General features: G+C 40.7%; 1 protein-coding gene across 1 annotated transcript in view; it reads left to right on the forward strand.

The window, feature by feature from the left end:
* The window catches only part of LOC311077941 (uncharacterized protein), a 55356-nt gene that overhangs the window by 18213 nt on the left and 16678 nt on the right, over positions 1-20465 (forward strand). Inside the window, exons 3-6 of the mRNA XM_084106586.1 lie at positions 7031-7414; positions 7499-7555; positions 11312-11680; positions 11765-11821. Coding sequence (XP_083962712.1) covers positions 7031-7414; positions 7499-7555; positions 11312-11680; positions 11765-11821 — 867 coding nt within the window. The remainder of the gene's footprint in view (positions 1-7030; positions 7415-7498; positions 7556-11311; positions 11681-11764; positions 11822-20465) is intronic.

The raw sequence follows: 20465 nt of genomic DNA on the forward strand, positions 1-20465 counted from the left end.
AGGAGGAAGAGTGTGAGTTAGAAGAGGAAGTGTATGAGTATAAGAGGAGGAAGAGAGTGTGTGTGTGTGTGTGTGTGTGTGTGTGTGTGTGTGTGTGTAAGAGGAGGAAGAGTATGTGTGTAAGAGGAGGAAGAGTATGTGTGTAAGAGGAGGAAGAGTATGAGTATAAGAGGAGGAAGAGTGTGAGTTAGAGGGGGAAGAGTGTGAGTTAGAGGAGGAAGAGTATGTGTGTAAGAGGAGGAAGAGTATGAGTATAAGAGGAGGAAGAGTGTGAGTTAGAGGGGGAAGAGTGTGAGTTAGAGGAGGAAGAGTGTGTGTGTAAGAGGAGGCAAGGCAAGTTTATTTATATAGCACATTTCATACACAATGGCAATTCAAAGTGTTTTACATAGAAGAAATTAAAATAATAAAAAGAGATAAGAATAATTAACAGTTTAGAATAAAAAAAATAAATACAGTACAAACAGTCGGACGAACAGCGGCACAGTGCTCATTCATTAAATGCATAGCTAAACAGATGTGTTTTGAGTCTGGATTTGAAAGTGATTACTGTAGAGCACGTCTGATCTCCTCTGGAAGCTGGTTCCAGCTGCGGCTGGCATAATAGCTAAAAGCGGACTCGCCATGTTTAGAGTGAACCCTTGGTATTTCTAGCTGATATGATCCTAGTGATCTGAGTGATCTGTTGGGTTTAAATTCAGTGAGCATATCTGCAATATATTGAGGTCCTAGGCCATTGCATGATTTATATACCAGTAATAATACTTTAAAATCAATCCTAAATCTAACTGGGGGCTGTAAGATACTGGAGACAATAAAGACAGCGAGTGAAGCTGCACGATAGCTGATTTTACTCAAGAGAACCGAAGGGCAGCTAATGCTGATATGTATACAAAAAACACTGCGCAGACAACGTAACAGCGCACTCTAGTGGCAACACAATACATTACATCTCCCCTTCTTCAGCTTAGTTGGGGAGACACCATGGATAGGTAGCAGACTAAATAACTGAAAGTTTCTAAGCCAATTTAAATGGTAGAATAATGACATTAACCAAAGGTACCACACTTTACATACTTCTTTAACTATTCAGGAGCAACTTGTTAATTAACAACAATTGAATGCTATCAACAAAACAGTTAGGCCTACTGGATTATTTCACTCATGGGCTAATGGGCTACAAATTCAGTCTTTCAGGGGGCTTAACCACTCTGCCATGCTTAGTGATGTAGGGCAGACAGGGCTGAGGTTTATCCACATTCAGGGGTTCCTTAGCAGGTGATGCTGAAGTCCCCACTAGGGGAGGAATCAGTTCCTCTTGTTCTGGAAGAGTATCAGGCAACTCCTCCCAAGGCTCATTTTGCATGAGGTGACGGGACTGATTCGCTCTTGCAGTGCTTTTGCGAAGGTGCTGACAGTTCCGGCGGAACTCCACACCACCAGAGTTGACGATGTAAGACCTGGGTGTGCTGCTGTGACGCTGGATGACAACAGCTGGAGACCATTTGGCATGGACGGGGTAGGGCTGCATTCTGACTTCTTCGCCTGGCACCAGCGCAGGGCGAGTGTGCATCGTCCTGCCTTTGTCATAGTAGTACTTCTGGGAAGCTTTGGACCTATTGAGCAGGTGTCTGATTTTCAAAGAGTTGTAGGCATTTGGGATAAGCAGTTGTTGAGCTGCAGGGAGTTTGTTTCTGGGTCTTCTGCCCATGAGCAGCTGCGCTGGGGACAACTCTACTGTCTCTAGGGGGGTTGTTCTGTAGTCCAACAATGCCAAATGTCTTGTCTGGTGCTTTGTTCCAAAGCCTTTTCACCGTTTGTACCGCACGCTCGGCCTCTCCATTTGAGTGAGGTGTGTGAGGTGATGATGTGAGATGTGATATGCCATAGCTCTCACAAAAATCTCTGAATTCCTCTGACGCATACTGGGGCCCATTGTCTGTTCGTAGGACAGTAGGAATCCCATGACGACTGAACTGTGATTTCAGTATTTCAATGGCAGTACGACTTCTCTGATCTTTAAGCTCGTCCACTTCAATGTATTTTGAAAAATAATCCACGAGAAGAATTAAATGTTTGCCATCAAATTCAAAGATGTCTGAGGCCACTAGCTCAAATGGCAGTTCTGGGGTTTCAGTTGGCTTTAGAGGCAATCTTGGTAGTTTGTTTTGGAACTCTGCACATTTGCTGCAATTCTTCACCACCTCCTCTATCTCTGCGCTCATGCCCGGCCAGTAGAGCACTTCCCGCGCTCTCTGCTTGCTTTTCACAATCCCTAAATGAGACTGGTGTATGAGTTTTAACATGTGCTGTCTCATGGTGGGTGGTATTACTATACGCAGCCCTTTGTACACCACTCCATCACATATGGTCAGTTGGCTTTTTGAGTCCCAATATGGCTGAACAGTAGTTGGGGCGTCTCTCCTGTGCTCTGGCCAACCTTGCTGGATGATGTGTTGTAAAGTGCTCAGCTCTTTTTTTGTGCATTCCTGTACCTGACAGTCAAATCATACCATTGGATGCACAGGCGCATCCTCTGTATGCGCATGGGGGTGGCAAGCAGTGATTTCTTAAAGATGTCCTCCAGTGGTTTGTGGTCATTATACACAGTGACCGACTTTCCAAAGATGTATTGATGAAATTTTGTGCATGCATGGACGATAGAAAGCATTTCCTTTTCTATTTGTGCATAGCGGGTCTCGGCGTCGGTCAGAGACCTGGAAGAGAACGCAACAGGGTGATTGTCCTGCAAAAGCACAGCACCTAATCCACTGCTGCTTGCATCACAGAAAATTTCAACTGGCTCTGATGGGTCAAAGTACTTCAGTACGGGGGGGTGTGAACACAGTTCTTTGAGCCTTGCAAAAGCTCTTTTCTGAGCAGGTTGCCACGCAAACTCTACATTACTTTTCAGGAGCTGACGCAGCGGTGCATCTTCTTCTCTGAGATTTGGTATGAATTTTGACAAATAAGTCACAAACCCCAAAAATCGGCGAACCCCTTCCTTGTCAACAGGTTCTGGCATGCCCCTGACTGCTTGGACCTTGGCTGGGTCAGGCTTCAGACATTCTGCAGTGAGTAAATGGCCAATATATGGGACTTGGCTCTGGCGAATGCGACACTTATTGAAATTAAGCTTCAGGTTGTAGCTTGTTGCTCTCTCGATGACTTTGCATAGGATTTCATCGTGCATCTTCACAGTGGGGGCCGCAATCAAGATGTCATCCATAATGGCCACTGCTCCCATAATGCCCTCTAGCATGCCATCCATGATCCTCTGATAGATCTCAGGAGCACATTTAATTCCAAACGGTAGCCTCAACCACCTAAACCTACCAATGGGTGTGTTGAAGGTTGTTAGGAATGATGATTCCTCATCTAACTCGATCTGGAGGAAACCCGACTTGGCATCGAGGACTGAGAATATACGCGCTCCAGGCATAGATGACACAACTTCTTCAACGGTGCGCATGGGGTAATGTTCTCTTTTAATTACCTTATTTAAATCACTGGGGTCTATGCAAATTCTTAACTTGTCTCCCCGAGAGACTGCCACCATTGAACTGACCCACTCAGTGGGCTGCTCGACCTTTTTTATATAGCCATTTTCCTCCATTTCATGCAGTTTTTTGACAATCTGTCCCTTGAGTGCAGCTGGCTGTCTGCGCACAGGGTGGACAACACCTTTAGCATTGGGCTCTATTTTGATTGTGCACTTCCCTGGTAGAGTCCCTGTGGTCCGTATTAGCTCAGGAAAGTCACGAAGGCCTTGAGGAACAATGTCTTGTTCGAGAATGCCCTCCACAGGCGAGTCAGCCTCAGCTTCAGCAACATTTTGTACAGAGTTCAGCCTTGCTATCAAACCCAAAGCTTCAGCCGTGGCCCCACTGAGCACACTTTCCTGTGCAATATCCACAATTTCAAACTCTGCATCAGTGACACACTGTTTATAGTGCACTGATAAATCTACAGCAGCGACTGGTTTAAGCTTATGATTAGAGGAGCGCAACAGCTTGTTAGAACGCTTTAATTCACCTGTGTGCACAAGTTGCTGGTAGCTGTCAAGAGTCAAAGTGTTACACTTGGCACCAGTATCTATCTTGAACTGGACTCTCTGTGAAAGTATCATCAAATGCACGATCCATTTGTCCACAGTTAATGCAGCTGCTGGATGGACAACGTCTGTTAGGCTAATGTTCAGTATTTCATCATCAGACTCCTCCAGTGCTTCAACATTCAGTTTGTGAACAGCACGTTTACGGCACACTGCCATCCAGTGGTTGGGCTTGTGGCAGTAAGAGCACGTTGAGCCCTTGGCTGGGCATTTGCCCTCGTTCCATTTGTGATCGGGATGTTTACCGCAGCTAGCACAGAAAGCTGATGGTTTTGACTGAGTGAACTTGCGATCTGGATAGCGTGTTTTTCTGCTTTGGCCAGAAGGCTTAGGTTGAACACGTTCTGCAACAGTGGACACCTGAGAGCATGTGACATCATCTCTGACTATTTTCAATTGTTTCTGAGACATCTCATATTGTTGAGGGATTTCAATAGCCTTGGCTAGTGTCAATTCCTCCCCTTTGTCTAATAGTCTCTCTTGCACTCATTTTTCACGCACACCCGCGATAATTGCGTCAATCAACATGTCGTCAGGGTCTGCATATGCGCAATCCATTAACAGTAGCCGTAAATCTTTAACGAAATGGTCGAAACTCTCACTTACGTCTTGTTTCCTCTGCTTAAAACGATGGCGAGCTATCCTCTTATTCTTCCTTGGTCTGATATATTTCTCAAATTTGTCTAACACCTTTTTGGGATCCTCTTTCTCACCTTCAGCCCAGTTGAGCGTTTTGTAAATTTCTCTGCCTTGACCGCCTATCCACGTACCCAGCCAGCCGGCTTGCTGCTTTGCAGTTAGTTCGGATAGTGGTCCATCAAAAACAAACGTGACATGGCTCCGAAAACGGTCGAATTCCTGGTATAAATCTGCAGCCTCCCAGTCAATCTTTGGGTGCTCAAATTGTGGGGAAGCCATGTTACACTTCTGACACCATGTAAGATTCTGGAGACAATAAAGACAGCGAGTGAAGCTGCACGATAGCTGATTTTACTCAAGAGAACCGAAGGGCAGCTAATGCTGATATGTATACAAAAAACACTGCACAGACAACGTAACGGCGCGCTCTAGTGGCAACACAATACATTACAGGGGCCAGTGTAAAGACCTGAGGACTGGTGTGATATGTTCATATTTTCTGGTTCTGGCTGCAGCGTTCTGTATGAGCTGCAACTGTCTTATGGTCTTTTGGGGAAGGCCAGTGAGGAGTCCATTACAATAATCCACCCTGCTGGTGATGAAAGCATGAACAAGTTTCTCTAAGTCTTGTCTGGAAACAAAGCATCTAATTCTTGCAATATTTTTTAGATGATAGTATGCTGATTTAGTTATTGCTTTGACGTGACTACTGAAACTAAGGTCTGACTCTAGTGACACACCGAGATTCCTGACTTGATTTTTAGTTGTTTGACCCCTAGAGTGAAGGTATGCGTTCACCTTGAGAACTTCATCTTTGTTTCCAAACGCAATGACTTCAGCTTTGTCTTTGTTTAACTGAAGAAAGTTTTGACACATCCAACTGTTGACTTCATTGATGCATCGGCACAGGGAGTCAATGGGGCTGTAATCGTTAGGCGATAGGGCTAAGTAGATCTGTGTCTCGTCTGCATAGCTGTGGTAAGCAATTTGGTTCTTTCTCATTATTTGGCTCATTGGGAGCATATACAGGTTGAACAGGAGTGGCGCAAGAGTTGAGCCTTGAGGGACTCCACATGTCATGGATGTCCACTCAGACTTAATGGTCTCCTATACTCACATAATAACCTCTTAATTGGCTGGTCAGCTCAAGGAAAGTAACTTTATGTTCATAACATGTTTTTTTTTTTTTTTTTTTTTTTTTACTTTTCAAAGATCATTTACATCATATCATTTACCTGATTGTTCAGGAAATAAAAAAATAAATACACTGCTTCATTTTGTAAAAATAATATTAATGTAAACGGCCGTACACACCGGGACGAATATCGGCGCGCATTATTCACCAGCGTTTTTCAACGCGTTTTTTGTGTTCACACCCAAGCGATTTCCGCTGACGATGAGCCGAGTGAACATGCAAATTCATTCCCTGACATTAGATGGCGCTTAATGTAAAACAGAAATACCCTGGTGATTGTCAAACGTTTGTGGTAAAAAGTTACAATGTACATGAAAGACAATTAAGTGAAATGAAACTCACAATCAAGGCCCATTTGCTCTGCAATTACACTCCATAACAGTTCTCTTTTATAAAGATTTTTGTAGTCGCTGTCGCGTTTGTCATATAGTTCTTTATGTTCCGACACCAACGAGACCAGCAGCTCTACATTCATCTTGCCTTGCATCTTCCTCGTCTTATTTCTTCCCAGCAGTGTAGAAGCTACTTGATCATAGACTGTAGTACTTGACCGTACTTGACGTATATCTTCTTCACCGTTACGTATGTGTGCTCGGCAAGACCGTTTTGTGTTTGAGCGCCCCCAAGTTGTGTTTTACTGTAACTTCAGAAGCTCCAGACACGTGAGCAAAAGTGCCAATCTCATTGGTCGGATAGTTTTTGAAGCGGCGCGGCAAACCAAAAAAACGAACCCGAGGCGTTTTTAAAATAATGACGCTTTTACGCGTGGCGTTTTTCGCGTCGGTGTGCACACTCACATTGGCGTCCCGGTGTGAACAGGCCTTAATGCTGTACATGTTATAATGACTAATTCTGTTTTTTGCATATGCATTGAACAATGTTTTATAATTGTCACTTCAAATAAAACTATAAAACATTAACATCTAAACCTCTGTTAATTCTCAGTAAGAACTCTTGTTGTCGTCTGACAGAAATAAAATCAAACTGGTTGGAAGCTGTACCAAAAGCTCCATTTCTGGTTACATTTTATAATAACATGTTTTTCAGAAACTCATTAATGTCTTAATATATTTCCATCACAGCTAATCTCTCTGCAGACCCCTGCTACAAATACACTGTGCTGAACGATATATGGAGATCCATCAATAATACACATGCTTCAGTCAGAAACTGTGACCAATCTGTCTCCTGGAGAGGCTGGTATCGTCTCTTCATTAATGGTGTGAGCGCTCATATCCCAGACACATGTGTTGAGAAGTACAGCTGTGGCACTCATGCACCACTGTGGATCCGTGGTGGACACCCAACAGTAACAGATGGAGTCGTCACTCGAGATGTCTGCGGTCACTGGAACAATTACTGCTGCTATTTCGGGTCTTTTCCCATTAAAGTCAAAGCCTGTCCAGACAATTATTATGTCTATGAGCTGGTTAGACCACCTAACTGTAATCTTGCATACTGTGCAGGTAATTATATTCACATGAGCTCTTTCTACACACTCATGATATTTGTGTTTCTGTTCATTAATCACTATTCATCCAAACTTTCAGACACTGGCAGCATTAACACCAGCTCTACAACTGTCACACCAGTGACCATCTCACCTGGTAATGTTACACACTGTGTCTCTATTGGCTTATTTTATGAATGTTTTCTAATCTATGTAGGCTACAGATATGCTATGGTAAATTTGAACATGGATTTTAATATGAACATTTGCCTCAAAAGTCATGGAAATGTTTTGGTAGAAATGTATGAAACCTGTAGATTGTTCTCAGGTGTGTCTGGCTGTCATTCACACTGTACAGTAGTTCTGAATATGCCACACTTCATAGTCAAAAACAGTACTTGCTGTGTTTATAATTATAAAGAACTATATCCCTGATAGCAGATCAACATTGAATCAAGACTGAAACTTAACATTGATTTTTCATCAGGCTTACATGCCAGATGTAGAATATAAATGTATATACTATAAATGTCTGTATAATAAATAGTTACCATAACACTACTGGATCTCATGCTGTTGAATCACAGGGCAACTATAATCAAAAATACAAATTATCAACACATCACCATATATTCAAAATTTAGACACTGGATGAGATCAGAGATTCAGGCCAATAGATCAACAGTTTCCAAAAATCACCTGATCTATTTTCTTTTGGCATTTTTCCCATAACAAATGTTTTTTTATTAACACACAGTTACAACAGCAAGAGATCTAATAGTGTTATTGTAAATGGTTATTATAAAGAAATTTAAAGATTTTTAAAAAAATGGCATATGTATTATTCAGACACACAGACATCAAGAATCAGCACATAAATCTCAACAATGGTGACAATCAACAAATATATTTTTGCCGCAATGCATGCTGGGAGCCAGCAGAGAACAAAACACATCGATGACTCCCAGCATGCATTGTGGACATTTCTTGAAATTTGAAAATAAACATGAGCTCTGATTGGTCTTAAATTCATGGTAGAACCTGGTGGTAACTAATGATATTCTTTGATGACATCACATGACACTACACACCCTTGCACTGTCATTCTTTTCACACACTTTTGATGACTCCAGTTGCTGAAGAAGTGCTCGTGAATATGTGAAGATTTTCCTAAATTTTTCATATTTCTTCAGAATTTAAAATTACATCAAGCATCTGGGATAAGTTCTAATCTTTTTTCAATCATTGTCACATTGTTTTGATACTACTATTACCTTTTTATTCAATAAAATAGGTATGTTGCCATATGGCAACATTGTGCGGTAATGGAACAATATTTTGCCCATGCTAATGCAGAGTAGCTTTGTATGAATGACAATGTATGGATGCACTGATGGTTGTATTCTACTCATATATTTATATATATTTGTATATATTTATAAAGTAAAATTAAAGTAATATATATATATATATATATATATACGCTTATTTTGTTTAGAAAATGAAGCCGTCAGTGTTCTATGGCAACTTAAGGCTGAGAGGAGGGCTGAAATGTACAGGGTACAAGTGGTTATACCATCTCATGAAAGTGAGGATGAGCTAGGGATCAGTGACGAAAAGTATGAGAGGCAGGCAGAATTAGGCCTAGTAGACTCAATATGTAGTAGACTAAATGTTGTTGAAATAATCGTTTCACATTGAGTAGTTTCACTTGAACAGTTCTTATGAGTTTGCGTCAGATGTTTTGTAAATGTTGTTGAAATAATACTTTGAAAATTAGTTTCATATTTTGTACACAAAGCTCTTGAAAACATTTTAAATAATAAAAACAATTTCATTTCTAAAAGACAGGTCTGTAATCATCTATGTGTGACAGGTTGATAATCTAACGTTCCGTTTTGCTCATTGGAATTGGGGAACTTGTAATGGTTGCATATTGCAAATGACTAGACACGCCCACCGGCGTTGAGCCGTAGTTGATATTGAGTACACCTGTGCGGTGTCTGTGTCTAGTGGCGTGATTAAAAACCCTGTCTAAGTTTGGTTGATTTTTATTCTTCTCTGTGCGGTGTGAAGTAACCGGCTACCCATTTCTAGTTGCTTTGCCTCTCTGGAATGCGTGGGCGTGAAGTGGCGAGTGCAGGGAATATAAAGGTTACTATAGCTTAAAGGGATAGTTCACTTTGAAATTAAATTTTGGTATGTTTTAGCTTACCTGAAGGGCATCCAAGATGTAGGTGTCTTTTTTTCCGCAGTAGTTTCAATTTTGATATTTTTAGGTCAAACCGTTCTTGTCTGACAGTCATATAATGCAGGTCGATGGTCCCTGTCTCAAAACACAAGCACAGAGTCCAAATTAAAACAATTCCCCATCGTCCAAATTAAACAATTCCCCATCGTAAGTACACACTGATGGCCTAAGACACGAAACGAGCGGTTTGTGTGAGAAACCGAACAGTATTTTTATCGTTTTTACCTCTTATAACACAACCACGTCGAAGTGATCTGAAGTCGCGGGCGCTTCCTGCTGTGTGACGTGTGCGCAGACTGGCGCATAGATATATACACTAGATTTCTCACACAAACCGCTCGTTTCGTGTCTTAGGCCATCAGTGTGTACTTACGATGGGGAATTGTTTAATTTGGACGATGGGGAATTGTTTTAATTTGGACTCTGTGCTTGTGTTTTGAGACAGGGACCATCGACCTGCATTATATGACTGTCAGACAAGAACGGTTTGACCTAAAAATATCAAAATTGAAACTACTGCGGAAAAAAAGACACCTACATCTTGGATGCCCTTCAGGTAAGCTAAAACATACCAAAATTTAATTTCAAAGTGAACTATCCCTTTAAATTCCCCTACGAGGTGTGGCCCAAGAGCGCTAGCTGCTGTTTCTTTATATTTATTTTGTCACTGTTTCATGGTCCTAGTACAACTGACGGCAGCGGATATTGCGGTTTTGAACCGCTAACGATCAAGCTCTTTAACGAGCTGCTCGTAAGAAATGTGTTGAAATACTGACGTAGCCTAATGTATGTTCAATGGGCTATTAAGTTATAGTAAACTGCTATGCTGGTAGCCTGGTCCATTTAAAGCAGCGCAAACAATATTAACATTAGTCTTAATTGAGAAGTGAAATATGATGTTACTGTGACTGAGTGGTGTAATTATTTTCTTTTTTTTTTGTTAGTTTTTTCTGGTAAATCCATTTGCCAGTTATATCCGCTGGTGGCCAGAACTGTGATATTGAGGCTTAACAGAAGGGGGAGTGTATTTGTTTTCTTTTTGATATTCTTTTTATTTGGTGTGACACTTGCTTTACGTTTTGTTTATTCACTGATTTGCTGTGTTTTCCCCTTCTGTTAAAGTGGTCAAATTGGGGTCTCTTGTTTCTGTCGGTATTAATTGGTAAGCTGTATTTGAGACCTATTTTGATGTTTGTAAGTGAATGATCTTTTCCCTGTAATAAATAAATCTGGTATATTTTTGGAAAGTCACGTCTCTGTCTTCAGTGCAATTCGAACCAGCAGGGTCCTTCCTTTTGTTGTAATTCTTTTTGGTTTAATTCTCTTTTTGGGTTATTTGTATTATTTTATACTTTCCTGGGTAGAGAAGGAACCTAGGTGGCGTAGTCGGGTATTTTTATATTTAACCAAAGGTTACATATGAATTTCATGTCATTTTGGGAGAAAACACATCAGGCTGTTCCATTGTCGCACAATGTTGCCATATGGCAACGCACCCAAAAGTACCCCCCGAAAAAAAATAATATATATATATATATAAATATGTTAATTTGAGTCTATTTTATATATAAAAAAACACTGTAACATTTTTTTTCCATGATTGCATAATAATGCGTGCAGTAGAGGGTTAATATATTTCCATCACAGCTAATCTCTCTGCAGACCCCTGCTACACCTACACTGTGCTGAACGATACATGGAGATCCATCAATAATACACATGCTTCAGTCAGAAAGTGTGACAGGTCTGTCTCCTGGAGCGGCTGGTATCGTCTCTTCATTAACAACGCTAGCGCTCATATCCCAGACACATGTGTTGAGAAGGACAGCTGTGGCACTAATATCTCAATGTGGATCCGTGGTGGACACCCAACAGTAACAGATGGAGTCGTCACTCGAGATGTCTGCGGTAATGATGGGAGTTACTGCTGCGCTTACGGGTCTTTTCCCATTAAAGTCAAAGCCTGTCCAGACGATTATTATGTTTATGAGCTGGTTAGTCCGACTCACTGTAATCTTGCATACTGTGCAGGTAATTATATTCACAAGAGCTCTTTCTACACACTCATGATATTTGTGTTTCTGTTCATTAATCACTATTCATCCAAACTTTCAGACACTGGCAGCATTAACACCAGCCCTACAACTGTCACACCAGTGACCATCTCACCTGGTAATGTTACACACTGTGTCTCTATTGGCTTATTTTATGAATGTTTTCTAATCTATGTAGGCTACAGATATGCTATGGTAAATTTGAACATGGATTTTAATATGAACATTTGCCTCAAAAGTCATGGAAATGTTTTGGTAGAAATGTATGAAACCTGTAGATTGTTCTCAGGTGTGTCTGGCTGTCATTCACACTGCACAGTAGTTCTGAATATGCAACACTTCATAGTCAAAAACAGTACTTGTTGTGTTTATAATTATAAAGAACTATATCCCTGATAGCAGATCAACATTGAATCAAGACTGAAACTTAACATTGATTTTTCATCAGGCTTACATGCCAGATGTAGAATATAAATGTATATACTATAAATGTCTGTATAATAAATAGTTACCATAACACTACTGGATCTCATGCTGTTGAATCACAGGGCAACTATAATCAAAAATACAAATTATCAACACATCACCATATATTCAAAATTTAGACACTGGATGAGATCAGAGATTCAGGCCAATAGATCAACAGTTTCCAAAAATCACCTGATCTATTTTCTTTTGGTATTTTTCCCATAACAAATGTTTTTTTATTAACACACAGTTACAACAGCAAGAGATCTAATAGTGTTATTGTAAATGGTTATTATAAAGAAATTTAAAGATTTAAAAAAAAATGGCATATGTATTATTCAGACACACAGACATCAAGAATCAGCACATAAATCTCAACAATGGTGACAATCAACAAATATATTTTTGCCGCAATGCATGCTGGGAGCCAGCAGAGAACAAAACACATCGATGACTCCCAGCATGCATTGAGGCATGAATAAATTATGCAGCTGAATGATCTTAATATTTTCTTTAATTGCGCTTTTGTTGTGATTTTAAGTAGCCTGTTTTGGGATGTTTAGATTTGATCTGTTTATCTGAATATTTTATTGTCACTATGTTGAGATTCATTTGCTGATTGTTGATGTCAAGTTATGCTATAAGGCAGGCAAATTACGTAATCAAAACCCTTCACAGACTCAGCAGTTTCAAATGTATGCTCTCTCATAAGCATCCCTTTTTAACAATGTAATCTTTGTACTTATTTGTAATTATAAATATATATTACAAAGTAATCAAAAAGGCAATAAGGTTGTCAAGCTTGAACAAATATAAACCCCAATCAACACACACTATCATAATTGGCTGGTCAGCTGAAGAAAAGTAACTTTATATTCATAACATGTTTTTTTTTTTTTTTTTTTTTACTTTTCAAAGATCATTTACATCATAACAATGATTGTTCAGGAAATCAAAAAAAAATAAATACAGTTTTCCTATTCAGATTATGCTTCAGATTATCAATCCTCAGGACTATAGTTATGCCCTAGTAATCGTTGAGATTACTTGTTTTGCAGGGTCATAAAAATTAGTGCACTTGCTGAAAATAAACAAAACCACAAATAAAGGTGTCTCTGGTTCCTTACTGGGCCCTATGGGGACTGGAACCACATTAGAACAAGAATTAAATAAAACGAATGTAAATAAATCAAATAAATGAAAGAATGGACAAGTGAATAGCTGACGGCTATTATTATCAAAGTAAAATAAAAATATAAAAAAAAAGCTTAAGTGATCAAGACAACAAGAATGAACTGAAATTGGGAATAATCAAAAGCACGAGTGGCCAAACGTTTAATTTGCTTGGACCAGACTCACAGATAGTGGGTCACAGCTGCTGTGTGTTCACGACACACGGTCCCTGTGTGCGTGTCCTTACAAAAGTTTAGTCAACATGCTGATGAAAATCCTCATGACTATAAAAATTCTTCTCTAGCTACACAGTTTACATGTAATTAAATTTAGATTTAATTTACAAGGTAACTGCAAATTTAGCTGACAGCACTCAGCAAGGACTACTCCTAAAATAGTGGCGGTAAAATTCAACTGGGAAGAATTGAAAGTAAGGAAAGAGAAAGTGAAAAATCAGAACCCTGACTGGGGTTAAAGGAAAAGTATGTTAGATCACTTTGCACTGTGCACAGCACAAGCTGTAGATAAAGACTTCAAGTAAATGATGCTAACCGCTAACTGTAGCAGTTATTATTTAGCTTAGCCTAAGCTGAATGAACGCTAGGTTAGGTTAGCTTAGCCATCTAGGCTGATTTGTTTACAATATGACGTTACGAGTTTGTACTTCCTGTGACAAGTCGTTGTCATGGGAACCATGTCAGAGCAATTCAACAGTCTATGCAGAATGTCTGCACATTTTAAATGAGTTATACATGTTTAAACGAGTTCAAATGTGGCGCCTATACTTTGAGTCTTCCAAAAACTAGATGTTACGTTCAGTAAAATGCAAATGTGGTTTGGCATTTGCCAGTTTTACTCGAGTAACTCTTTCCTTTACTTTAAACAACTTCTTCTACTTGTTTAAAAGGTAAGGAAATAGATTTTCTGTAAGTCGAAGCTTGTCTAAGCATACAAGGTTACGTCCATCTCATGCATAAATATTGACTTTTCAGCGAGTGGAACAATTTTGATCTCTAGGTAGCTCTGCTTGTAGATGCAGCCAAAATTTAGATGAATTACATCAACCTAACAATAATTTGTAAGGCCTTTACATTGCAGAAAGGGGAGCATCACCCAATTCTATGCATATATAACACTGTACTGAGATTTCTTCGTCAGAAACAGATGCTGCAATTTGGATTCCTCCAGTCAAGGCAGAATAATAAATGCCGGTACAGCATGCCGCTGAGTTGAGCTTCTTTTGTCAAACAGACTTATGCTTTAATGCTGAAATTACAGATACTAGTTAAAAATCTAAGACTTTTTCACTTTTAGTAGAGATGTCAATTACAGCTATCGTTTTATCTGCATTTAAACAAGCCAGTAACCAGTGATCAAAATGCGTATCGCATGTTGCGTCCTATTTGGATCGGGATGATCAAATACGCACTTTAGGATAACAGTAGTTAAACGAAGGGCCGCTAGGTTTTGTTAGTTTACGCAGCTCAGGTGGTTTGCTTACTATCTGGTGTCAGGTGACGCATGCCCTATTTAAAGTTAGTATGTCATGTGACAAGTCATTGTCATGGAAACGAATATGCAGCAGTGCCAATTTCAACCAGAAGGTGGCAAATGTCTGTATGGTTCGAAAGCAGTGCATAGTCTGTTGGCACGTGAGGCTAACATATGCATTCAAGATTTTCTTTAAATCAGTAAAATTCTAATTTTACTAATGCAGCTTCCTGCTTCTTTTGAGCACACATTTTCATCTACTTTAAAAGTTCTATGTCCTATGCTAACTATGAACTTTGTAGCAGCGGCTCGCATTATGGTCGTGCTGTGTGCCTTCTGATCTTTGCAGTTCAATGTCAGTGGGGTTTAGGAACCCTTTCTGAGGAGGCCTCGTGTGTTAAAGGCATTCTGCGTCAAGTCACGCATCGTTGAGTGGGCATTGCGTGGAGCGGCCAGAAATGGTGACTAACTGGTTTTGGAGGAAAAGGTTCTTGGAGCTGGTGTTTTCCTCTGTCACAGGTTTGTTGCACGCTCCAGGGTAAGCTCGTTCGGAGTCTGTGGTAGTAGCACAGGCACCTTTAGGTCTGTTTGGTGTCTGGGCAGTGCCCAGTCTGCATTCAGACTCTTAAGTCTGAGAATCAGACTTCCATCAGGGAGGATGTGTCGAGACTGAGACTATCGCGAGACTGTGGGTGAGAACCAACATGGCAGCGCTCTGAACGCAAACGCAAACACCGGATTACTATCAATTGAACGCAAACGCAAACACTGGATTACTATCAACTTCACTCATTTTATCAAAACAACTTTCACTATACTGGATAACCAATCTTGTCAAGACCCGGATAACCTGTTCAACTTCATCGACAGCTATTTCTACAATCTGGACATTATGTCAGAACCAAACAGGAAAATACGCAAACGGGATTCATCCACCGAAACAGACGAGGAAACCACAGTCGAGGTCAGTGTACTCGCATCCATAAACTCCAAACTTGCCATACTCAAACTCAGGGCCGGCGATTGCTATAGGCGAACTAGGCGGTTGCCTAGGGCGACAAATATGTTGGGGGCGCGGCCGCGCGGGCGCCCTCTAGGGTCGCCGTTACGTTACGTTAGGCAAGTGCGCAGCTGCTGGCGCGTTGATGAAGAAAATGAAGCGGCCTAATAAACCCTCCGGTGCAAAAGACCAGTATTTCGGATAACGTATGCATGCTAGTTATGAAAAGTACAGTTCCTCTCTACTCTACATTCATTATAACTAGCAGGCTCATACACACACAGTAACAGTTATGCTGATAGTGGCGTTGACGTGGTGTTCACCCTTCTGTACAGTTCCCCTCTAGGAATATACTAAAATATGTTTTTTTTTTAATTGGCCATGGCCAGATGCACTCGGGCAATATTTGCAGAGGCCGGCACCTGCTGGAGAAAGGACACCTGATCCTTCATGTTCTCCTCTCTCTGAACTTTGAAAGTACAACTAGTACTATTGTTGCTGTTTTTGTAATAAGGCCCTATTGTTTCTGTCAGGATTTTTTTATTTTTAGGGCCCAAGCCCTGAAAGGGCGAAGGCCCTATTGTTTTCGTTAGGATAATTTATTATTATTATTATTATTATTATTTTGTCAAACTTTCGGGCACTTTTGGGGCCCTTTACATGCTCGAAAACTCTTGAAACTTTGCACACGGGTCAGAGCCCGCGGCCATCAGGGCCGGGCTGAAGCTGGTACCCGGGCGTGGACAACTTGGTCCCAATTTACTGGCAACAAATTTCAACTTGGTCCATAAATCACGTGGTGAAATTCAATGTGGCTCGACAGCGCCCCCCTGGAACGGGATCCGAACACTTGTTTGTTATTGTTATTAGGGCCCAAGCCCTGAAAGGGCGAAGGCCCTATTGTTTTCAGTAGGACAGTAGGATTGTTTTCAGTAGGATTATTTTTAGGGCCCAAGCCCTGAAAGGTGGCCCTGAAAGGGCCCTATTGTTTTCGTAAGGATTATTATTATTTTTCTTATGACTATTCAGGCACTTTTGGGGCCCTTAACATGCTCAAAAACTCTTGAAACTTTGCACACATGTCAGAACCCGCGGCCATCAGGGCCGGGCTGAAGCTGGTATCCGGGCGTGGACAACTTGGTCCATAAATCAAACACGCTTGCATGTACTAATATGAAACTTGGTACACATATAGATCTCATCGGGTCGAACAACTTTCATGCTCTAAGTTTTACGCCAGCCCAAAAGGAAGTCGGCTATTTAGGGTTGTTTGGAAACGCATGCTTAGGAATTTGAAACACTTCTCCTAGGGAATTCACCCGGTCGGCACCAAACTCGGTGTGCATGAAGTCAAGACATTGAGGATGAAAAATTGGCAGGGGATTTTTGATATCTCGAACGGTTTGGCCGTGCGAGGAAACGAATTTATGGCGAATAATGGGACACAGGAAGTGTATTATAACTTCTGCATACATTGACTGATCTTGATAAAACTTCCTCAGAGGCTGATCACATTGATGTGACTATTGTGAGTCAAAGTTACAGCGCCACCTACTGGCAGCAAGAAGTGTGTCACTTTCAAAATGCTTTGAAATCACCCTCTTATTTTTACCCGATTTGCTTCAAACTTTATGTGTATAATGTAGACACACGGCAGATGTAGACCTGTGAAAGGATTATTGATATCTTAGATACTGTTGCCGTGGCAACGCATCAAACTTTAATTTTCTTTTTGGATGCTTTTGAGACTCTAAAGATGCTTGAAATTGGATGAAACTCGACAGACACATCACATTTATTAGCCAGTAGACATGTGCAAAGTTTCAGAAACGGGCGTGGTGAGGGGCTCAGTAGCGCCACCTTTAGTCAAAAATGGGGTCTTAGTTTTACAGAGTCTTAAAACTTGGTACGTATATTGTTCTCATCGAGCCGGACAACTTTCTAATTTACAGTCATTAGTTCTGACTAACAGGAAGTCAGATATTTTGGTTTGAATGTGGATTTCCTCCCTCTCTCTCTCTCTGCCTCGGCGTCTCTGTGTGTTTGTGTGTGGGGGGGGTGGGGGGGGGGTGTCTTTTGAGTTTAATTCTTGCTTTTCAAGGTTTCAGGGGCTTTTGGGTCCCTTAACGTGCTCGAAAACTCTTGAAGCCTTGCACACAGGTCAGAACCTGCGACCATCAGGGCCGGGCTGAAGCTGGTACCCAGGTGTGGCAGGGGGACTCAACAGCGCCCCCTTGAATGGGGTCCGAAAACTTGGTCCATAGATCAAACTAGCTTGCATAAATTAATATGAAACTCGGTACACATATAAATCTCACCGGGCCGAACAACTTTCGCACTCTTAAGTTATACGCCAGCCCAACAGGAAGTCAGCTATTATGGGTTGTTTGGAGAACGCTTGCTGTGGAATTTGAAACACTCCTCCTAGAGAATTAATTCAATCCCCATCAAACTCGGTGTGCATGAAGTCAAGACATTGAGGATGCTAAATTGCGGACGGATTTTTGATATCTCGAACGGTTTGGTCGTGGCGAGGAAACGAAATTATGGCGAGAAAAGAGAAACACGAAGTGGTATAACTTCTGCATACATAAACTGATCTTGATGAAACTTCAGCAGTGTGTTCGTGGTAAGAGGCCGATCAGATGGATGTAACTATTGTGAGTCAAAGTTATAGCACCACCAACTGGCAGCAGGAAGTGTGTCACTTTCAAAATGCTTTTGACAAAAGTGGGGGGGTTAGTTTTACGTACAGTTACAAAAATCAGTACGCACATTGGTCTCATCGAGCCGGACAACTTTCTAATTTACAGTCATTAGCTCCGACCAACAGGAAGTCAGATATTTTGGTTTGAATGTAGATTTTTTTGGATATTTCAGACTTTCAACATGATGAAAATACATTAAAGATGCTAAATTGTGAACGGATATTAAATATCTCTAACGGTTTTGCTATGGCGAGGGTAAGAATTATGTTTAAGTTAAGTTTAAAAACAACCAGAATAGTTGTTTAGTCCAAAAAAATGTATTAATCAAGTCATTCATAGTGTTATGCTGCCCTCTTGTGTTCAAAATCAGGTAGGCCTATAGTATTTATATATAAATATAGGGATGTGACTCTGGGAATATTTCCCCACCGGTTATTAGACGTGTGACACCGCTGGGGGCTTTTGAATCGCTAACTTAAAAACGAAAATAAAATATGTTTGTCCGCACGGTAGGGGTATAACGGTACGCAAAAATCACGGTTCGGTACGTACCTCGGTTTTAAAGTCACGGTTCGGTTAATTTTCGGTACAGTAAGGGAAAGAAATGCAAACATTAAACTGCAGGTTGTTTATTACTATAAACTTTTTTTTTAACAATGTTTACACTTTTTAAAACACTTTTTAATAAAATATAATAAAATATATATAAAACAAAAAAATAATAAGAAATAAAATACTGCTGCAAAGTTCTCCACTAAATAAAATACTCTCAGTCTCAAACCAATATCACATAATAAAATATAATGAAAAATATAAATAAATAACTATGATTACAGTGCAGCATTACTAATCCCAGCTTGTAGGCCTGCTGATATTTAAAATATATATATATAATTTTTTCAAAGTGTAAAGGGTGGCTCTTCAAGCTCCGGCTTGTCCATACTGTCTATGGGCTTGTCTGCATTAGTCATGACGTTAGCTAGCGAGAGGCTGGGCTAAAGCGTGCCGTGTATGTTGTTGTACAGCACGCGGTGTGTGATTTATTTATTTTTTCGGCCTGCAGTCGATTTCATTGGTTTAGGTTACAGTGACGACGGGTAAAACTTTAGAATCAGCTGCAGGGCGGGATTTGCGCTGAACGCGGAGACTGTGGCAAACACGAAAATGTACCTATGTTCCGCACACAAAATATTGCATTCAGTCATTCAGTACACACGTGCACCGTACCGAAAGCCCTGTACCGAAACGGTCCGGTACGAATACACGTACCATTACACCCCTACCGCATGGACATTGATATTGGTGCGGAGTAGAGCGAGCATTTTCAATGAATTCCTATGGAAGTAGGAAGGAACTAAAAAACGTTGACTCTGTTCTGCTCGTTCCTCACCGTGGACGCGCACCGTTATAAATGCCCGTGCAACCGTGAGCATTTTAGTTTAATTTTAAAATTAGCGCCTTTCGGGGGGCGGATTGCTTTAATTTATTTTACAAAAGCACAATGTTGTGTTTTATTGCGACTGTACACAAATATAAGTTTAACACTTTGCAGTTTGAATGATTTCCTGTATGAAAAAAATGACGGAGTAGCCTATGTTTTTATGTCTCTACTGTTCGACCGCGCCCGCACCTGCGCCACACAAACACAAACACACAAACACACACAGACACACACACACACACACACAGGCTGTCAGAGCTATACAACCTCAACTATGCCTCACTCCTCAAGAAAATAGAAGATGATTATAAACGATGGAACAAGCTCCCACTCACACCCATAGGCCGTATCGTATACTCCCCCAGATCAATTACTTATTTTCAATGATTCCGATTACCCCGACAGACTATTGGATCGAAAAACTAGATTCCCTCACCACTCACTTCTATTGGAAAAATAAAAAAAACAAGGATAGCACTTA

This window comes from Abramis brama (assembly GCF_963993115.1).
Source record: "Abramis brama genome assembly, chromosome: 2".
Taxonomy (NCBI): Eukaryota; Metazoa; Chordata; class Actinopteri; order Cypriniformes; family Leuciscidae; genus Abramis; species Abramis brama.